Below are 22,417 nucleotides of genomic sequence, written 5' to 3' on the forward strand. Positions count from 1 at the left end.
CTTTGGGGCAGTCTTTCTGCCTAAGTGTTGGAGTGAGCTGGTTACCCTAGGTCGCGAGTTGGGATAGTCTTGGAGTATTCCCTTTCAGTAGCTCGGGAGACCTCGAGCTCGCGTTGTAGCGAGCTCCCCCTATAGCGAGCTATGGCGTAGCGAGCTGTCCTGCAGGCTCGTTACTTAGTCGCAGTCAGGCTGTGGTGCTGAGCTATTGTTCGTGCTGAGTCAGGTCCACCTGTCATTGTCTCAAGGGATCAGGTCAAATCATCCTCCATCATTAGTGATCCATATTTTCGAATAAACTCATGACATCATAATTGAATACTAAGATTTTAAAAAAGATAAAACAAAAAAATGAAAAGAGCAATTTTGTCGAAAACATTTAGAACATTTCTAATGTTATATATTCATCATATCAAATAAAAATAATTTACTTGTGATGGAAATGAAATATAATAATAATAATAATAATAATAATAATAATAATAATAATAATAATAATTTAATAATAAATTTTCCACTTGCAACACACATGCACATCTACTAGTATATGTATGTATGTATGTATGTTTGTATGTGTATACATATATCTATCTATCTATCTATCTATTTATATATATATATATATATATAGTACTCGTTACTTAGTTATGACATCATAAATTGACCCATTTGACCCGGAATGTTAGATCTTTGACCTATCTACCATGTAGATATGGAAATGGTTTCATTTTCAAATTAGTTTTAAATTTTGCATTTCATTTATATCATTGATAAAATAATTATTATTTAACATACTTATTTTTGTTTATATTAGTAGTATATAATATTATACATGTGCCCAAAATTATTTCATATTTTTTGTACTTTTCTAGTTTAAAAAAAATATTTTTAATTATACATCATCGGTTAACCTATTTGACCTGAAAGGTTTAACCACTAACCCACCCCCTAGATAGGAAGATGGTTTAATTTCCCATCGGTTTTAAGTTGTATATTTGATGTCCATCATTAATAAAATTATGCCCATTTTATCATACTTATTTTTTAATATGACAAATATATAATAATAGAAACATGCCCAATTTTTTACAAAATTTCTTTAATTTTTTCTATATTTTTTGTATTTTTATATTTCTAAATATATATTACTTATTTATGACATCATGAAATTATCCATTTGACCCAAATGATTGAAGTACTTACCGACGACCTAGATGGAAAATATGATTTCATTTCTAGGATTGTTTTAAAAATATAAAATTTCAGTCTATTAATAATTATTGTGTATGGATTTATTAGTGGAATTTAATGATGATACCCAAAAGTATAAATGTTGGATTCAATGAGATAGAATGTGATTTATTTAACAACTTAAATGTGAGACTTAATGAGTGGTAATTGAATGTACTTAATTGTATTCTTTTAATTACATTTTCTGCCATTTCAATGGAGACGAACTAAATTTAAAAAGAGGGGTGTTTTAGTAAAGAAAAATTCTAAAAGTCAATACTTCCTCATTCACACTTTTATAAGTAGTATAGATAGATAGATAGATATACATATATGCACTGATGTGGCACGGCCTGAACTGGTCGACCAGCCCCTGTGATCCAGAGGCAAAAACGGTTCAGCCTTTGAGTCGATTTTTAAAACATTGTGCTCAACCACCACAGCTCTCTCAACTTACCTCTAAGTCAAACGGGCTGTAATCCTCTTTAGGAGACCTTGAAAGGACTCACTGAGTTTGGATGGGCCCAAATTATACAAATCAGAGTTGGATTCAGCTTCTCTCAGGCTCATGCCTTGGCATACTTAAGGATTGGATCTGGATTGAGCTTAAACCTAATCCACCTCGCCCGACTTGCATTGCACCCATATTTCCTGATTAACCGATAAAACCATGGCCTAATTAAAATTCCTGCTTTCATATCTGGTACAAGTTTTACCATATAGCAATAAATCCATGTTTATGGTCAAAATTTCCAATGATCTGTCAGGATACTGAGAGTTCTGGGTCCATTGAGTCCGGTTGATGCAATTCAATTGATGACCCAAGTGCAATACATATAAAAGTAATTAATTGCTGGACAAATAATTTGGCTTTTGGGCAGTAACGTCATTTTAGGCTGCTTGGGCCCAGCCCGACCTGCACATCGAGCCTTTAATATTCATAAATAAAATCATAATCTATCGTACAAGCTTGGGCCTGGGCCTGGGATGAACAACCGGACTTGGACAGCCCATTTTAAATAGTTAAGAAAATTATTTAAAATAAGAAAATGCAACCATTCCCACATCACATAAACCCTAAAACTGCCGTCGACTAAACCCTAAATGGTCCAAAGAGTGCGCATATATAATGTAGGACGGTCATGCCAACTTGTGAGCAGTGAGCTGCAGAGAAACAAGGACGAACTGAGGGGGCGATGGGCCAGGAATATGCTTCCTTTTGCTCTGCTTCGGAGAGAGCTATTCTCTTCACTTCTTCTCTGTGCTCCGGTTTATATTGTTTTTCCCTTTTTGTTTTTTCATTCTGCGTCTTTCTCGGATCTGTGATGTGAATATATTTACTGCGTTATCTTCCTGCAATTGCCTTGAAGAAATCATTGTCTATACTGAGATCCGAATCAAATTTTGTCAACTTCGGTTTCTATTTATTTATTTATTTTTCTGATCATGTGCTTAACATGAGAAAAGCTCTTTCCCTCAGGCTGAACTCTTTTCCGATGTTACAGCGGCGGAAAGTTTCCCCTTAAAAAAATTTCCGCCGATTTGACAGTCAAATCAAACGGAATCCTAAGGCTGTTTCTTAACCCTCCTGAAACCCTTCATCAAAAGTCGGCTGCCCTTCCTTGGGCAGGGACACAACTAATCAGAGAGAACATTAAACCCTAGGTTTTGACTACAATCTTCATCTCGTTCTTTCTTAAACGGAGTATACTAAATGTAGCAGATGAGGTTCTGTATAAAAGTTTCTAGAAAACGAAGTAAAAATTTTACAATTTATATATCAAGATCCTTGTTCAACAAATATTGTTATGTAGTCATTATTATGGAGCAGAGTGGGGAAGTGGAATTTCGGTGGAAGTAGAAGAAACAGAACGGCTGAACCTAGGAATTTTCTGTTTAATCACAAGGGCTGGAGTTAGATTTTTGTCTAAAACTTTCTCTCTAACGGTTTCAGCCACCTCTTCATGTAATGGATGTTAAACTATGCATGTAGATATGGATGAGAAACAAGGGAGAGCAATTCTACTGTCACCATGGGTGATCAAACATTTCAACCAGAATCAGTAGTCATTATATCTCTATGCATATGTACAACTTATGATCAGTTCATGGAGTCTGTATGGCTACTTCAGCTGCAAGACCTTTCCTATTAGAAAACCAAAGGAAAAAGAAGCTAATAATGGGCTTCATCAAGCAAACCTGAAAATTTTCTTGTTCAACAAGGAAAACTAAGTTTTGTTAGAAAACCAAAAGCAAAACAAAACACTGACAGGATTGAAAACACTAATAGGAGGATGTACACATATGAGAACCACATGGGTCTTGGAATCCACTACATAACACAAATGAGAGCTTCACAACGCTGTGAAAACCGAAGATGCAACCTGGAGTCAATGTTGTGAAAACCAAAGGCAAGATGAAATCCGGGAGGATTTGGATTTGATTAATAATAACCTATCGGATTTCGATTTGATTTCGTCCATTTCAATTAAAATCTTAATCTGATTATATAAAAATATTTATTAATTTTAATATATAAATTTTTATGATTATATTTAAAATTATAAAAAAATATATAGTTTATATATTATATATGAATTTACATATAATTAATGTAGTATGTTGTATTTATATTAATTTATTTTATATAAAAATTGAAAAGTAATTAATTTTTTTTTTTTTACATTTTAAAAGATTAAAGCAGAATTGGATTAAATCTAATCGAATAAATCTGAATCCGATCTAAGTCCACTCGAATCCTAATTCTTCAAATCCATAAAATCGAATCCTAAATCTTCAAATCCATAAAATTTTGGATTGGATTCAGAAGTAATTTTTTAATGATCGAATCAGAATCGGGTTTTGTTAAATTCGATTTGAATTTGATTACGGTGTAGTTGGCAATTGGCAACATAACAAACAATGTTGGGATAAAAGGAGTCAAAACAACTTATCTATCCCATGTCATTGCCATTTTTATTTGAGTTTTTTTTTTTTTCACAAAAATTAACAAAGTTACAAACAAAATCAGGTACATTTTGAAAAAATTGCAAAAATAGTGAGACATAGGAAAAGCTTAATATTTTTTACCAAATTGTTCCTTATTAAAATCCTACCCATTAGGCATTAGTCCAAATTTTGCTTTCGTTCTTTCGTTGTCTCAGCCTCTTTCTCACTTTGTTAGGGCATCTCTTTATTTATCTATCATTTTTTTTTTGTATTTTTCTTGTATGTTAAAATGAAGTTGTAGGCTTGATGGAGGGTGATTTGACCCGATCCCTTGAGACGGTGACATGTGGATATGACTCAGCACAAGTAACAGATCAGCACCACAGTTTGACCGCGACTAAGTAATGAGCCCGCAGGACAACTCGCTCGCGCTCGAGGACCCCCGATGTACTGAAAGGGAATACTCCAAGACAAGTCTATCCCAGCTTGCGATCTAGGATAACCAGCTCGCTCCAACATTTAGGCAGAAAAACTGCCCCAAAGGCAACCTTAAGAGGAATCACCTCGAAGTACCCCTATGAGCTCGCTACAAGGTAGCTCGCAACAAAATAGCTCGCTACAAGGCAGCTCGCTACAGAATAGCTCATTACAAGACAGCTCGCTACGGGATAGCTCGCTACAAGGCAATTCGCTACTAAGCGAAGCGACGTTTTCAAGAACCTTCAATCTGACAAGACCGTACCCGTCAGATTGCGTCACGTCTCCTGACTGGCAACGCAGTCCCTGCCAGCCCGACAGACTGCACCCACGTCTCTCGACAGTCCCTACCAGCCCGATTAGGTAGTACTCTACAACGGTCACCTACGCAGCCCTGGCAGATAACGGTTGCGACAGAGGTCAAGTGGCGGTTACGCCCTATTTGACAAGAACACTCATATTTAAGAGCCCCCTAGTTGAAGGGAAAAGCTATCTCGAATATCTTGAGTATCTTATCTTGAATATCTCAAACTTACTCAAACTTTCTCTCGAGCTAACTCAGTGATCTAGCGCGACCTACACTCTTAGCCTTCTTTGCACTTTTTACTACTTTCTCCAGCGTTCTAACTTAAGCATCGGAGTATTCCCACCGAGCAAGTCCCCCGGGAATCCTTCACCGTCTTCTTCTCAGGTACCGTCCGTTGCCAGTTAGCTACCAGCTAGGAGTGCCCGGATTACGTAGCATCATTTGGCGCCGTCTGTGGGATTGCGCTTCAAAAAAGCCTTCCTCTAAGTTTCTACGTTTTTCTTTTGAGAACTTAGCATTCATGGCCTCCTCCAGCAACACTGGACGTGGTGCCAGCCAGAACGCTTATGGGGAGCAACCCCAGCTTCCTACTATCTATATCGGACAGTTCACAGTTCCCCTCTCTGTGGACGGGATTCCTAGCTTGAACGTGCCTCTCACAGTAGCACCCGTGAACGCTCCACTCCCTTCCACGGTTGGAGCGACCTTTGCTGAACCTTCGGTTGTGCCCCTAGTGACCAACTAGAATCAGTTGGAAGACCTGGTGCAGTGCATGCGGGCCATGCAAGCTCAAATGCAACAGTTCCAGCAGTTCCAACTCTACCAGCAACAAGTGTTGCATCAGGTCTCTCAGTACCAGTACCAGCAGCAGTTCCCTTCCTTGCCTCAGGCCCAGCAGCCACTCCCTCCTAGGCACCCGACCACAAAGCAAACCAAGCCCTCCCGCCGGAGCGAACGACCTCGCCGGGGAGAAGCCTCTCAGGCCCAGGATCTTTCCAAGAGCCAAGTCTCTTCCCATGGCATAAAGGAGACGTCGGCCACCCCCGCCTAGCAGCCTGTGGGCAGGTCGGGGGCCTCCCAGCTAGTCAAGCCCGCATTGCCCCAGCACTCGCAGTTAGAGCTCCCGCTCGCAGAAAATCCGTTTGAGGTCCTAGCCGTAGACTACAGGCAGGGCCCTTCGGTTCAGAGCTACCACCAGCAGTCCTAGCTCATCGAGCTCGGCAACACAGAAGCAAGCAGCACCAACACTGAGCCGACAAAGTAGTAGTGAAGACGCCAGCGAGCTCGCCGAACTGCTACCTGTGTCTCACCTGAGCTCAAAGGTAAAGAGGAGGTGAGCTCAAGTGAAGTAAAAGCTACTCCTCTCCTCTCAGTTCCTTCCCCACTGTCTCTAAAACTTCTTGTTGTCCCCATGCCAAGAGACTTCAATCTCCCTCCACTGAACAAGTATGATGGATCCTTCGATCCGAATGATCATGTGGACACCTTTCAGTCCCAGATGCACCTGGCAAGAGCCAGTGAATCCTGCATGTGCGTGGCCTTCTCCACCACTTTGTCACTAGCAAGAGGTGCCCAAGAACTCAAGAAAGCCTCCTCGGCATAGTGCAAAAGGAAGGGGAGTCCATTTGGAGTTACATCAAGCGGTTTAATGACGCTTGTCTACAGATACCTGATCTGGACCCTGCAGTTCGCCTCCGACAAAGAGTTCAAGTGGCACGTGGTCGTCAATCAGCCCAAGACCGTGACCGAGTTCCTCAAGCTCGCAGATCGGTTTATAGGGATAGAGGAAGAAATCAACCAGAAGGGCGATCAGGCCCTCGAGAAAAGGAAAAGGGAACTAGAGCCCCCAACTCAGGGCGACAACAAGAATAAGAAGGACCAAGCTCGGGGGACAAAGCCAAATCAGCCTTTTTGAGCTCCAACAGCAGAAAGGGACTACACGCCCCTCAACGCGAAGCGGGCCGAGATCCTCATGGTGATCAAGGATGGCCCCGTCTGTGAAGTGGCCACCTTGGCTGAAGGCGGACCCTAATGTAAGGAATAAAAATTTCTATTGTAGTTTTCATAAAGATCATAGTCACAACACCAAGAATTGTAAAAATCTCTGCGACGAGATAGAGGAGCTCATCCGTCGCGGGCATCTGAGAAATACAAAATAATAATAATAATAAAGCAGGTCAGTAGGGGGAGCAGAGTAGAGATGCTCCTGAGTCCAGCAGGCTGGCAGGACATCCGCAGAAGTAGCCCCCCGAAGAGAGACTAGTTCGAGGGACCATCCACGTGATAGTCGGAGGTTCGATTGTGGCGGGCTGCACCTCAGCTGCAGCTCAGGCATCAGCTCGCGAGGCCGCCAAGGAAGAACAGAACCCCCCGAAGCGGCCAAGGATGGAAGACCCAATCTTCTTAACAGAAGATGGCGCGTGCGGGGTCCACTACCCCCATGATGACGCGCTCGTCATAAAGATGAAGATCAATGACTTTGAAGTCAGGCGCGTCCTCGTCGACTCAGGCAGCTCAGCAGACATCCTCTTCAAAGGCGCCTTCAACCAACTTCAGCTCCAAGAGAGCGACCTAAAGCCTGCAAACACTCCCTTGGTATGCTTCAGCGGAGAGGAATTCAGGCCCCTGGGAAGGATTACAGTACCTGTGGAAGTCGGCACTTGGCCTAGCATAGTGAGGCTCAACCACGATTTCTTAGTGGTCGCAACCCCCTCCCCGTATAATGCCATAGTAGGTCGGCCGATCACCCATGCCTTACGAGCTGTGGTCTCCACTTACTACTTGGCCATGAAGTTCCCCACGGACTTCAAAATTGGGATAGCATGAGGTGACCAGCTTGAGTCTTGCAATTGCTACGTCGCCGCCCTCAAAGGGAAAGCCAAGGTGGCCGACGACCTCGAGCTGGAGTGACATACGGAGCAGAGCGAGGACTGAGCTGCGCCCATAGAAGAGGCCGTCTCCTTCCCGGCATCGAAAGAGGACCCAGCCCAAATGCTTTAGATCGACACTTCCATTGAGAAGCCTCTGCGATCTAAACTGATACGCTTCTTACTTGAAAATTTAGATGTTTTTGCATGGTCTGCGACAGAAATGCCCGGCGTAGACCCTAGCATTATCACTCATAAGCTTAATACTGATCCTGTAGTTAGGCCCGTTAGATAGAAGAAACGCAACCTAGCCCTAGAGCGATGGAGGGCAGTTGACGAGGAGGTCGAGAAGCTCCTTGCAACCGATTTTATCAGGGAAGTCCATTACCCGAGCTGGGTGGCCAACCCCGTTCTGGTGAAAAAGGCTAATGGTAAATGGCGCATGTGCGTTGACTATACCGACCTGAACCGAGCTTGCCCAAAGGACTGCTTCCCACTTCCTAGGATCGACCGTCTAGTGGACGCGACCTTGGGGCATGAGTTGATGAACTTTCTAGACGCCTATTCGGGCTACAACCAGATCATGATGGACCCGACTGATGAAGAAAATACTACTTTCATAACCGAGCTTGGCCTGTATTGCTACAAGGTCATGCCCTTTGGGCTAAAAAATGCCGGGGCAACCTTTCAAAAACATGTAAATAAGTTGTTTGAGCCATTGATTGACCGAAAAATAGAGTGTTATATAGACGACATGGTCGTCAAAACCCAGTTTTCGCATGAATTAATACAAAACTTGCACTCAGTTTTTGAAATTCTGCGTAGATTTAACATGGAGTTGAACCCGAATAAGTGCGCCTTTGGTGTCACCTCGGGTAAGTTTCTGGGGTACATCGTTAACCGGTGCGGAATTGAGGCTAACCCGGACAAAGTAAAGGCCATCCTAGATATGAGACCACCCCAAAAAATGAAGGAGGTTTAGAGGCTGAATGGCCGAATAGCTGCACTGAGCCGCTTCATGTCCAAGTCGGAAGACCGCTGCCTACCTTTCTTTAAAGAAATTAAAAGAAAAGGGTTTGAATCAACCCAAGATTGTCAACTTGTGTTTGAAAAGCTCAAAAAGTACCTCGCTAGCATACCGGTCTTAACCCGGCCCGAGCAGGGCGATGTTTTAGAGCTGTACCTCTAAGCAAGTGATGAAGTGGTCAGCTTGGTACTAATAAAAGAGGTAAATCGGGTCCAATGACCTATCTACTATGTTAGTAAGGTGTTGCAGGGAGTGGAGACGAGATATCCGGAGATAGAAAAGCTGGCCTACGCACTGGTTATTGCAGCCCGAAAGTTTCGTCCGTACTTCCAATCTCATACTGTTGTTGTCTTCACCAACAAACCTCTGAGGCAATTTCTACTCAAGCCTGAGATCTTTGGTCGATTGACGAAGTGGGCTGTTGAGCTCAGTGAGTATGACCTCCAATACAAGCCGCGAATTGCTATCAAGGCCCAAGCCTTAGCAGACTTCGTCGCGGAATGCACTTTTAGCTCCGAAGTCCCTAGGCCGGTTGAGCACAAGGCCCCCAATTCGGGCGAGCCCGAAGCTCCCAGGCTGGTTGAGTCCGAGAACCGTGAGTTAGCAACCAGTGTGGCATCTCTCCTAGTTAGGCCAAGCGCGAACTGGGATGAAGAGCCCTGGATCCTTCACGTAGATGGCTCCTTAAACCAGTAGGGTAGCGGAGCAGGAATAGTTCTGCACGGCCCAAGTGGCACAAAACTGGAGTACGCACTATGCTTCGAGTTCGTGGCATTCAACAATGAAGCGGAGTACGAGGCGTTGATAGCCGGATGGGCTCTGGCCAAAGAAGTGAAAGCCAAGCATATCGTCATCTGCAACGATTTCCAACTCGTTGTCAATCAGGTCACAAGCGAATACGAAGCTCGCGAGCCGACTATGATTGCCTACTTAGCCAAAGTGAGAGAGGCTCTGCTCAACTTCCAGTCGCACTTCATCAGGCAAGTCCCGAGGTTGGAGAACGCTGAGGCCGATGCCCTATCGCGGTTAGCCAGCACCAGTGATAATACCATGAGAACCGTGTACATAGAGAACCTGCCTCAGCCTTGCATTCTCGGGGGGGCAGAGGAGGTCGCTCTTGTCGTTCTTGCAGAGCCGAACTGGATTGACCCGGTTGCGAGCTTCTTGCTACACGGGACCCTCCCTGTAGATCGCAATGCCACCAGAAGGGTAGAGCGTCAAGCGGCCAAATATGTCATGATAGACGAACGGTTGTACCAAAGATCCTACACGCACCCCTACGTGCGCTGCTTGTGACCCTCCGAAGCCAAGCTCGTGCTCTGCGACACTCATGAGGGCCTGTGCAGCAGACACTTGGGGGGCAGGGCCCTCACCCAAAATGCGCTTCAACAGGGGTACTACTGGCCAACAATGAAAGCAAATGCTATTGAGCTCGTCAGAAAGCGTGACAAGTGCCAGAAGCATGCCAATATCCACCATCAGCCCGCTACCAACCTCAAGTATCTCACCAGCCCGTGGCCTTTTGCGCAATGGGGCATCGATATACTCGGACCGTTTCCACCAACGACAGGCCAGAGGAAATTCTTAGTGGTAGCAGTGGATTATTTCTCCAAGTGGGTAGAAGCTGAACCTCTCGTGACAATCACAGCTTGAAACATACAAAACTTCTTTTGGAAAAATATAGTGTACCGCTTTGGGTTACCTCGAGTACTGATTTCTAATAACAGTAAACAGTTCAAAGACATTAAAATCCAGAACTGGTGCCAAGACATGGGAATTCGATAGAACTTCACTTCAGTCGCACACCCTCAAGCAAACGGTCAAGCAGAAGTCACGAACAGAGCCATCCTCCATGGACTGAAGGCACGGTTAGATCGAGCTAAAGGACTATGGGCAGACGAGCTACCCAATGTTCTATGGGCTTACCGAACTACAGTGAAGACTGCCACAGGAGAAACCTCCTTCAACCTCACCTACGACACAGAAGCAGTCATCCCAGCTGAGATCGAGGTTCCCTCGCTACGACTAGAAGTGTATGACGACAAGACAAATGAAGACAAGCTACGTACCAACCTCGACCTACTCGACGAAGTAAGGGACCTCGCATATATCAGGACCGTAGCCGACCAGCAAAGAGTAGCTCGGTACTATAACGCCAGGATCAAGAAGCGAAACCTCCGCGTTGGCGACATGGTCCTTTGTAAAGTTATTGTACCTGAGCCCGGTGTTGGCAAGTTCGGATCGAATTGGGAAGGACCCTACCGAGTGAAACGGGTGCTCGAGGAAGGAACATACGAGCTCGAAACCCTAGAAGGGAAACAAGTACCTCGAGCATGGAATATTGTCAACTTAAGGCAATATTACCTATAACTACTGAGTAGACCATGAGTCACTCTTAGAGCCTAAGGGCCAAAATGCCGAGCTAACGTAAACCTCGGTGAGATAAGACCCAGTCACCTCTATGGCATGGGCGAACTACTGAGTAGACCACCGTACTCTCAGAGCCTAAGGGCCAAAATGCCGAGCTAACATAGACCTCGGTGTGATAAGATCCAGTCGCCTCTATGGCATGGGCGAATTCCAAGAGTGAACTATAAGTCACTCCCTCAGCCTAAGGGCTAAAACGCCGAGCTAACTAAGACATCGACACTGTGAAAGACCTAACCGCTTCATTGGCAAAGGCTAAGTATTAGTACCAGAGGCGTAGGCAGCTCGGGTGTGAACCCTATGAAGCGTAGCTCATCTCAGTATACCAGTTGAACCCAACGAGGAACGACCTGCGAACATACAGTTCGGGCATACATGGTAATTACTTCGGGGTATACTATAAAAATACCTCAAGCACTAAGGGATAGCTTGGGGTAACAACTACCGAAAAATCCTACTTCGGGTATGTAGCTCTAACAGCTTGGGTGATAAAATCGCTTCGGCAGAAAGTAAAGAGCACAACATACTTAGTAGAAAAAGATCAAAATTCCATTACTAATTAATGTAAATAAAAAATCGGGCTTAACAGCCCGGGAAGAGTTCAACAAAAGTAAAATAGGGCCAAACCACCCAAGAAAGAGATTTTAAAACCGGGTTTTGACACCTGGGAACCACCAGAATTCGTTCAGAGAAGAAAAAACAGAAGAGCCACCAGCCTCAGGGATCCACCGCCTCCACCTTGTCCTCATCCTCCGGAGAGTCAGGCTCCTCCTCCTCCGCCAGGTCCGTCGTCTCAGGATCCAGGCCCTTCATTGTTATGCCGTCGAGGTTGAGCCCAGAGAACTTCTTGCGGACCAACCAGCGGCAGAGCTTAAATCCAGAGCGGTAGGAGCTTGAGCCATACTCCACTTGGAGGTCATGATACTCCTGGGAGTCCTTAAAGTCCCACACCACCTTAGCCCACTCGGCCTCCACCATGGTGTCAAAGTTTCGAGTTCGGTCCTTAAGCGTGGACTCCAAGTCTCGAACCTGTTGGCGAAGAAGCTCCCTCTCCGCTGCCACCCTCGATGACTCCTCCCGGTAGCGAGCGCTCTCCTCAGATAGCCAAGCGATCTGTGCCTCTTGGTCCCGGATGAGCAGTTCTTGGGCCTCGCTCCCCTTTTGAGCCTGAAGGACTTCACCTCGGGCCCGGTTGAGCTCTCCCTAAAGCTTATGCATGGTTGACCTTTGAGCACGAGCATCGCCGGAGTGGATGTTGGTTTGGAGGGCCATGGCGTGGATGGCGGAGTTCACCTGCCAACAAGAGACTAAGGTCAGAAAAGAGAAAAGGAGAGAAAAGAAAGAAGGAAGAGAAAGGACACTTACCACCAAGCAGTGAGCGGAGGCAAACCTAGCGAGCTCCTTGGGGTCCATCTCTCCCCAGCTGGCGACCTCCTTGTGGCATATCGCCCTTCGGCTCTTTCGTGCAGCCACGATGTAGTCATTAACACCCTCCCAGCTCCCGATAGGGAATTGCGGGAAGGGGAAGGGGCGGGATGGCCTAGACGAAGGGAACTGCCCTTGCGCCGGGAGCTCTGGCTCTTCTGCGCTACCTTCCATGGCGACTCCCTCGAATGGAACCGGTGGAACCTCAGGTGGTGGAGAAGTGAAGGCCAGGTCAGCAAACTCGAACTCAGCGCCCCTAGAAGTGGAAGCACGGTCAGGACACAACCTCTTTGCCTTACGCTTCTAGTTGCTGGACAGAAGGCGGCGTGCGTTAACACCAGACATGATGGTTGCCAAAAATCACAAGGTATTAGTCCAGTAAAAAAAAAATTTGCAAGGCACTATGCGACCTAAAAGGCAACCTACCCGGGCTCAGGCCAGCTTGCGCGAGCTTTTCCTTGGTCAAGTAGTCTGACCAATGGAAGCCAATTGCTGTCCAGGATTGCAGCGTTTTCTGAACTTCGGGGTCCAACTCAACCCCTGAATCCTGGATGGCGGCCCTCCAGTGAGTTGGGAAGGGCCACCCTTCGGGGTTACGGACTACGAAATAGTCCCGCTTCCAGGTCTGGATCCTGTTCGGCAGCTCATATAAGAGCTTGAAGCCGCGACGGGGAGAAAAATAGTAGGAACGCCTTTCTGGAGGCACTCCGGGAGAAGCATTCTTAATGCACAGAATGGTGGAAAGGATGTCAAGAATAAGGGGAAGACAGTACTCATAAAACAAAGAGATAGTCCCAACTACATTTCGGATGGAGTTGGGATGATGCTGGTCAACGGTGACGTTGAAATGGTTCAAAACCTCCACTATCAGAGGATGCAGAGGAAGACGCAGGCCAACCACGAGCTGTTCCTGGAAGATCACGATCTTGTCGGAACCATGCTCCCAAGGATAGTTACCGGAAGGGAGACTATAGATAAGGTCTCCGGGAAGGTTAAAATGAAGGACTAAGGACCTAAGTCTCTCCATCGACATGGAGGAAGGACCAAAGCAATCGGGCTCCTTGCCCCGAGAGGTGGAAGAAATCTCGCCAGAAGCCTCCCGAGCTTCCGGAGCCTGCCCCCAAGCTCCCCCTAAGCTCGAGGGGGTGTCATCTTGGTCATCACCCTGGAAAAAGACATGGTACTGATACCATGACATACTGACAAAATGATAAGACTCACCAGGTAAGAAATGAACCGAAAAGACGGTAAGACCAGAAGAAGAGCTTGGGCAGCTAGACGAAGACGCGACCTCAGAATCCGAAGGCAAGACAAGTTAGCGTAAAAGAAATGAGGCCTGGGGCCCACCTATTTATAGCCACTATTCCCTCAAATCGACGGCTCGGATTGAGACAGATCTGATGGTTCGCAGTCAAGCTGACCGCACATCTTCTGAAATCGAAATGTGACTGGCTGCACGTCTCCCATGATTAAGGTAATGCCGGTTGCACGTCTTTCAGAACTGAGAGCCGCTTCTACACGTTATTTTTTGGCATTCAAAAGGTCCAGAGACCCCCTAACTTCTGCGCGCGCATTTAATGCGATTAGTCAATCAAGTTTGAACTTCCGGTCAAATACACCCGTTACACTTCATGAACTCCTCACCCTAAGGTAGCACCCTTAGCCCGAGGAGTGGGGGGCAATTGATGGAGGGTGATTTGACCCGACCCCTTGAGATGGTGACACGTGGACATGACTCAACACAAGTAACAGCTCAACACCACAGCCTGACCGCGACTAAGTAACGAGCCCGCAGGACAACTCGCTACGTCACAGCTTGCCATAGGGTGAGCTCGCTATTGCGCGAGCTCGAGGACTCCCGATGTACTGAAAGGGAATACTCCAAGACAAGTCTATCCCAGCTCGCGATCTAGGATAACTAGCTCGCTCCAACACTTAGGCAGAAAAACTGCCCCAAATGCAACCTTAAGAGGAATCACCTCGAAGTACCCCTGGGAGCTCGCTACAAGGTAGCTCGCAACAGAATAGCTCGCTACGGGATAGCTTGCTACAAGGCAATTCGCTAGTAAGCGATGCGACGTTTTCAGGAAGCTTCTATCTGACAAGACTGTACCCATCAGACTACGCCACATCTCCTGACTGGCGGCGCAGTCCCTGCCAGCCCGACAGACTGCACCCACGTCTCTCGACAGATGGTGGCGTGTCTGTCCTTCCGGGACGTGTCACTCATTCGATTGGGTAGTACTCTGCAACGGTCACCTGCGCAACCCTGGCAGATAACGACTGTGACAGAGGTCCAGTGGTGGTTACGCCCGATTTGACAAGAACGCTCATATTTAAGAGCCCCCTAGTTGAAGGGAAAAGCTCTCTCGAATATCTTGAGTATATTATCTTGAATATCTCAAACTTACTTGAACTTTCTCTCGAGCTAACTCAGTGATCTAGAGTGACCTACACTCTTAGCCTTCTTTACACTCTTTACTATTTTCTCCAGCGTTCTAACTTAAGCATCGGAGTATTCCCACTGAGCAAGTCCCCCGGGAATCCTTCACCGTCTTCTTCTCAGGTACCGTCCGTTGCCAGTCAGCTACCAGCTAGGAGTGCCCAGATTGCGCAGCATCAAGGCTTTTGTATTTGCAAAAAGCATGGCTTGAGTTTCTAGAGAGTAAAAACCCTATAAGTTCATTGTTGCCTCACAACTCTGCGTGTGCGTGTTGTTGTAGTCATGGAGACTGCTAGAACGGTGAAGGATGTTTTGCCTCATGAGTTCGTGAAGACGTTCACTACTCATCTCAAACGATTGGGGAAGATGGAGCTTCCTCGCTTATTGGATTGATACATTGTGAAACACCATCCTGCCTGTGTAATGCCGGATGGTTTCTAAATCTGTAGCTATACCAAATGGTCTACACACTTGTGAGAATCATACAAAACCTTGTGATTTATTAGGTTCTAGGTGCATTTGAATGGTGTAACTACAATTATATCATATGTGGGATAAATGTTTGCATCTATAAATGATGTTCCAAAACTGTAAGCATTCATCTGTTTTTTCTTTTTTTTTTTCAATGTTGGATTGTTTTTAAGTCTGTAGTACACTATTTGGTCTTCCCCATACTGGATGGTCTATGCACCTATGATTATATGTCGAATGGTTTATAATTTTATAAAACACCATCCGGTCTCCACTATACCAGATGGTTTGTGCAGTTAGAATCATATAAAACCTTGTGGCCTGTTGGGTTTTAGATGAATTTGTGAGTGTAAATACTATTTTTTTTCACTTGAGTGATAGATATGCAACCACAATTGATGATTCAAAACTGCAAGCAACCATCTAATCTTTGTAAAATCAAATAGTTGCCAAGCCTATAAAACACCATTCGGTCTATTTGTTGTTGGGTGATGCTTAGATTTTTTCCCCTTTGAAGCACTGCCTGTTGTCAAGTTGTCAACCAAGTGCCTAAATTTTTTCCACGCAATAATGCATATGTGAAGTGATTTCTTGTACCAAAGTTTTAGCAATTTGTTTGACCTATATTGACGCCATTTCATAGATTTTTGCAAGTATTTATGCTAAAAGTGGAATCAAACAAAGGTGATTTTTACCAATGAATTCATGTCAGATGAGACCTCTATCAATACAAGATGATGTGGGATTTATATTCCATTAAGAAGTTAGAAACAATGAACACACAGAAAGAAAGAGAGAATGCCCTCAATAGCGAAACATGTTATTTCAAAGAAAATGGTCCTTTGAACATATAGAGGTGAGCTAAGAACCAATAGAGGCATGGAATGGCACAAACTCCTCTTTTGCTTTCGTTCTTTTAAATTGAGATGCCAATAGAGGCATGAAGTAGGTTTGCTTATGGGAGAGATGGATTGGATATTGGGGGAGAGATGTGTAGGAAATAGTGAGAAGAATCCTCTGAGGAAAGAGAGAGAGAGGTGGGCATTTCAACTAGGGGCAATTTGGTCTTAGTAAAGACTTTTTTCTTCATGCTATCTGCTTTTACAATTTATTTTGAAATGTATCTGATTTTTCCAATTCAACAAACTTTGTTAATTTTTATGCAAAAAGCCCTTTTTAATTTTGGCAGACTTTGGGATCCTAGAAATGCCATCATCTTCAAACAAAAGGATCCAAACCCAATTCATGTCCTTAATAGAGCAAACAACTATCACCAATTAATATTAAATCCTACACCAGAATTGGGTTTGACAGGCCTAAACTTATCTGTGGATCTGCAGCCCTTGTTAAATGCAAAATTTTCCCTAATTCTGGTTGATAGGTCATGGGACACAAACACTCAATCTGCTTTTACTAGTCCGTTCTTGTTATCTTGTCACTTTTACTGGTCTGTTCTTGTTATCTTGTCATTTTATTGCAGAGGGACAGCCTTGCCCAGCCAACTCCCCAACACCACCCAACATCAGTTGAGCTCTGCGCAATTATAAGAGGTCTTCAAAAGCTTCGCAACTTGGGCTATTTACATGCTTTTTTGCTATCTGATGCTAAGCATGCTCTTTTGAACCCGAAGGGAATTGATAGAAACTTCAACTGGGATGTCCAACCTCTCTACGATCATCTCCATTATCTCCTATCTCCTTTTGTAAACATCAAACTCACATATGTTAACAGATCTGTTGTAAGGCCAGCTCATAGTATGGCCAAACAAGCTAGGCTTTTTAAATCTTATGTTTTTTACACTCGCCCCCTTCTTCCTTTCTCTCATTTTTGAACTCATCTGACGGGGATGATTCTATATCCTTGATGTTTTTAGTGGTTCCCTTTAAAAGAAAAAATAGAAGTAAGAAAATAAACTATTCATTTTAGGTGTTATAATACAAAGTAAGAAACTAGAAAAAAATAAGTCAAATGTATTTTGATCTTAGGTTAGTATTCTGTGTTTGAATGCTAACAAATGCACTACAATCTATTCTTGTATTTTGGAGTTGTGCAACTTAAATTGGCCAAGTGTAGACAGATTTCATGTGAAGCAAAATGTTTGTTTAATAAGAAGTATATCTGTTCAAGTCTTTGTTAAAAGGCTAATTGTTGGCTTATCTATAGGACTTTGCTTTGATATTAATTCTTTATTTTCATTTTGATTTTGAATAATTTCAGTTTCTTTATAATATCTAGGATTCATGGTGGAACCCAGTTGAGGAGCAGAATTCACCACATTGGACAAAAACGCATAAGAAGATTTGTTGTTAATGTAAGGTTATTGTCTCTTAATTTTCTATTGTAATCTACCTATGAAAAAGAACGTTACGAGATTTAAATACTTAAATTAGTCTTGGGCCCGTTTGTTTTCACTGACATGGGTAAGTGAGTTTACCCGGGCAAGTGTTTCCTAATTAAGTAAAATTTGTCTAGGTAAGTTCTTCTAGCATTCTTATGCAATATAAGTTACTCAGGTAAAGAGAGGCGGGAGGGAAAAAGTGTTATTAAATGTTATATTGACGGTATTGACGGTATTAAGTCCCACTAACATTCATTGAATCCTATTCTTGACTAAAATACTCCTATTTTTTAATTTGGTTTATCTTTAATTTTCAGGGCACAAAATATAATTTTAACTATTACATTATCCTCATTCAGTTCCCTCTCATTAAGTCATATATTTAGGTTATGTTTGATTTGAAGGAAAAGGTAGGGAAAATAAGGGAAAGACAGGAAAATCAATACGAGGTTTGTAAAGGTTTCCCTACCTTTTCCTTATTTTCCCTAAATTTTCCTTCAATCCAAACAGTGTTAGGGTATTAACTCCCATTCTTTTGTTAAATTCTATATTAATTAACCATATTAAAAGAATAAGTATGTCAAAGAATAATTGTTTTTATTGATGATAAAAATAAAATACAAATTTAAAACCAACCCACAAACGGAGTTATTTTTGCCTTTGGTGTCAAGTTAACAATTCTAACCTTTTTGGCCAAATCTGTTAACCCTTAGTGTTATAATTAAATAATAATAAAACTTAAAAAAATGAAAACACAAAAAGTACAAAAAGATTGTAGAAAGAATTTGGACATATTCATCATGTTAAACAAAAATAAATGTGACAAATAAGAATAATTTTTATAGAGATAGAAATATAAAAAAAAATTGTAAAAATATTTAAAACATATTATTTACTTTCATCGTGATCATCATAAAAAATTATCATATACAAACACATACATAGTTATTAGTATAAAAGAGAGTAAAAGACTAAGCATACATTCCGTTTCATAAATTAACTGACTTAAAATAAATATTCATTCACATTTCTTATTAAAATATTAGATATTATGAGATGTTTTGCCATATCTGTGTAAATTAGAGTTCAAAGAAATTTGATTAAGAAGAAGAATTATGTTCCCCAGGCTCACTTTGAAAAGAATACTTACAACTATGAAAATAATACAAAATACAATATTTGTATTTATACTCCTTCCAAACTGAACCCAAGGAATATGTTATTGTTTACCAAAACCATTTAAAACCAACAACACAAGATGAAAAGATTATGGCACATAAAGAGACAAAAGACTTGGATGGATGTTTAATCTTTGAGTTGTCCATTAAATTTAAATCTAACAATGATAAGTCAATGAACTATAATATAATAAAACATCTATCAATCGCATAATTGTTTATATAAAAATACTAAAAAGTTGTTAAATAAAAAAATTAAGGATTCGTTTGATTTGCAATCGGAATCCCTTGATAGTTGATATCAGAATAGGAATGGTGCATTCCTATATTCTGATTTAGATAGGAATAAAAATTAAAAAGGAATAAGCAGGAATGAAATTTCATTGGAAAGAGAGTGGCAGGGAACAAGCATTCCAATTCTAATTCCGGACCCTATTCCCGCAAACCAAACGGGGCGTAAGAAGTTGGAGTAATCCATATAGGACGAGGAAACAGTCGCCGGGCATTGTTAGGGTAGTATGGCTTGATAATTCCATCTTGTATGTTGAAGATGCCCAAGTCACGACCTCCCATAAGTGTATTTATTATATTCAGGCGTGCACCTTCGTCGTCGTCCGTGAAATATATACAATTCTCACTGCACTCCGGCAATTCACGCAGGGATATGGACTCGCTCTCGCCCAAAAACAACACACTGTCTCCTATGTTCTTCACCTGCACCCAACTGGGTTTCGTAGTATTCCCTCCTTGTTCCTCTTCCTCCAATTTGAAAACGTCAAACCCAAGTGATTTATAAAACCCGTTAAAACTGTCAATCTCCTGATACTTCACGCTCCTCCCCACCAGCAGCAGATACTCCGACGTTTTTATTAAGTATTTCTTCTTGCAAGGCAATCCAACGACTTTTAACGTCGCTACATCTCTTCTCTTGGGGAAGGAGAAGGCGAAATCCCACGATTCAATACTTCCATTTTTACGCACCGCGTAGAACTTCCCCTCGTAGTGGATGATGTCTTCGTAATAATCGCCACCTGGCAAGGAAGTCCATGACTTATCTGTGGCTCTACACAAGGCCAAATGACGTTGCAGACCACATATAATCATCACAACGTAGTCATCAGGGTGTTAGGAAGGATTTGAGGAACACAACCACTTTGTGAATAAAGTGGTCGTGCCAAGAGGGAGGGACCCAGATGATTTCCTCATACGGAGCGCCGATTCCTTGAAGAATAGCATACTTGATGGCAGTGCCGGATTTCGATCGGCGAACGTCGCGAATGAATGAAAGCGTCGCCACCGGTGGGAGCCGGATTCGTGGGGTTCCTGGGGAGAAGGGGTTTACGAGATGGGGATCATTGCTTTTGTCTAGGTATGCCAACCAACCTTGGGAAGATCCGATGAAAGCAGTTCGACATAAATCTTTTGGAAATTTCATCTGGTAGACCTTTTTATCTGAGAGGCAAAAGAAATTCCGACTTTGTTTGTCGCATCCGAGGAGCAGAAGCAGAGGTGGTGACCGGCCCGGGGGAGGATAAAGAGAGTACCTCATCCCTTGTGCCGCACGTCTCCAGGATCGGCAAACGGCGGAAAAGCGGACATAATCGACTGGCTTCCGGATAAGAACTAAGAGGTCTTGCCGAATTCTAGACCAGTCTTCGGCCATGGGAGCAAAGGGAGACGGAGTAGGTTCTAAGAGTAATGGCGCTGAGGTTGATGGATGGGAGGAGAAAAGGTAGAAACTTTGAATTATTTATAAGTGTTTTTCTATCATATTCTTATAATCACTTTTACAAAAGCATTTTTATAAAAGTAATTTTATGAAATGTACATTTACGAAAGTATTTTTACAAAAGCACTTTTATAAAAGTAATTTTATGAAATGTACTTTTACGAAAGCATTTTTACAAAAGTACTTTTTTGAAAGCACTTTTATAGTAGCTTTATGGAAACACTTTAATAAAAGCATTTTTACAAAAGTACTTTTATGAAAGCACTTCTGTAAAAGTACTTTTGAAAAAACACTTTCACAAAAGAACTTTTATGGAAGTACTTTTATAGAAGTAATTTTATGGAAATACTTTTATGAAAGCACTTTTATGGAAATACTTTTATAAAAACACTTTTATGAAAGTACTTTTATAAAATCAATTTTACAAAAGCACTCTTATGAACAAAGTGCTTTCATAAAAGAACTTCCACGAAAGTACTTTTACGAAAGCATTTTTACAAAAACATTTTCATAAAAGCACTTCTATGAAAGTTTGAATTATTTATAAGTGTTTTTCCATCATAATTCATAAACACAACTGAACTTGAAAAGGAAACTAGAGTCCGAAAATAAGAAAGAGACCGAAGGTCTTGATGACTCTTTTAAGTCTTTAGTTCTAAAACAAGAAGGAATTAGAGGAGAATCTGGAAACCCAATCCAGAGTCCAGAGTATCCAGTCATCCTTGATGTGCTTGGAATTTCGACGTCGTCCCGTTGGAAACTGGTATAGGCTAGCTAGTTGATCAAAGGATCATCCATAATGTCTATAGGCCATCAGTTGCCTACAAGCTAAGATACATAGCTCTCCTCCACAAAGAATTTATACTTGTTTCAAATTGCACCTCCCCAAAATAAGTTGAAATATGCATCTCAAGATAACACGCCTCTAACAAATTTAGTCACATGTTTATTTTTTCACTCAGCAACTCCATTTTGTCGAGCAATATAACGAATTATTTCTCTCTAAGTGTGGCCATTTTTCTGAAAAATGGTACCACGTCATATCTATATAGGTTGGCGTTTGAACAAACGTCTACATATATGTATCGTGTTTGGAAGTGTGGACGCTTTTTGGGACCGATTTTCAAGAAAAAACGTCCATGCTTCCAAGATCTGTTTTTCACAAAAAAATGCTTCTGCCACATAAGTAGTGAGCAACACTATGTTGTTTGGTATGGTGATTTTCATCACCGCTTTTCAGGTATGTGCTGACAGGTAAGCACCATATAGGATACACATCAGCCAACCGTTGGCGTTTCATCACCGTTTCATGCATCGATGGGGTCCCGATTTTTTAATAATCGGCTGAACCAAACAATGAGATACATGGGCATTTGTTGAAATGCCTGTGTATCCGACGTGACACCATTTTTTTGAAAAATGACCATAGTTCCAAACATCCCCATGATTGTTTGGTCAAAAAACGCTGAAAATGGGCATGCCTCGTAAATCAAGACTCCACCAGTTCATGAAACGTTAAATTTGGCGTTTCATGCACTGGTGAACCGTTGCC

The 22,417-nt window shown here is 42.7% G+C and overlaps 1 protein-coding gene and 1 non-coding gene across 2 annotated transcripts; one reads left to right on the forward strand and one right to left on the reverse strand.

Moving 5' to 3' along the window:
- Nucleotides 1-2,540: 2,540 nt before the first annotated feature.
- LOC148867132 (small nucleolar RNA snoR27) lies at nt 2,541-2,624 on the forward strand. The gene has a single exon (XR_016111757.1). It is a non-coding gene; the product is annotated as a small nucleolar RNA snoR27 (small nucleolar RNA).
- Nucleotides 2,625-19,568: 16,944 nt separating this feature from the next.
- LOC148867133 (F-box protein SKIP23-like) lies at nt 19,569-20,799 on the reverse strand. The gene is made up of 2 exons (XM_088976465.1): nt 20,345-20,799; nt 19,569-20,199 (listed from the first exon to the last, which is right to left on the reverse strand). Exons 1-2 carry the CDS (start codon nt 20,797-20,799, stop codon nt 19,569-19,571), a joined length of 1,086 nt encoding a protein of 361 aa, XP_088832591.1.
- Nucleotides 20,800-22,417: the final 1,618 nt, after the last annotated feature.

This window comes from Nelumbo lutea, chromosome 3 (genome assembly GCF_056320005.1).
Source record: "Nelumbo lutea isolate HS-2025 chromosome 3, American lotus-T2T, whole genome shotgun sequence".
Classification (NCBI taxonomy): Eukaryota; Viridiplantae; Streptophyta; class Magnoliopsida; order Proteales; family Nelumbonaceae; genus Nelumbo; species Nelumbo lutea.

Excerpts from the sequence above, each read along its gene's own strand:
- LOC148867133 (XM_088976465.1), bottom strand. The coding sequence starts at position 20,799 with ATGGCCGAAGACTGGTCTAGAATTCGGCAAGACCTCTTAGTTCTTATC. Across the intron at positions 20,200-20,344 it reads CTTCAAGGAATCGGCGCTCC|AGCCACAGATAAGTCATGGA; the intron begins GTATGAGGAAAT and ends GGCCTTGTGTAG.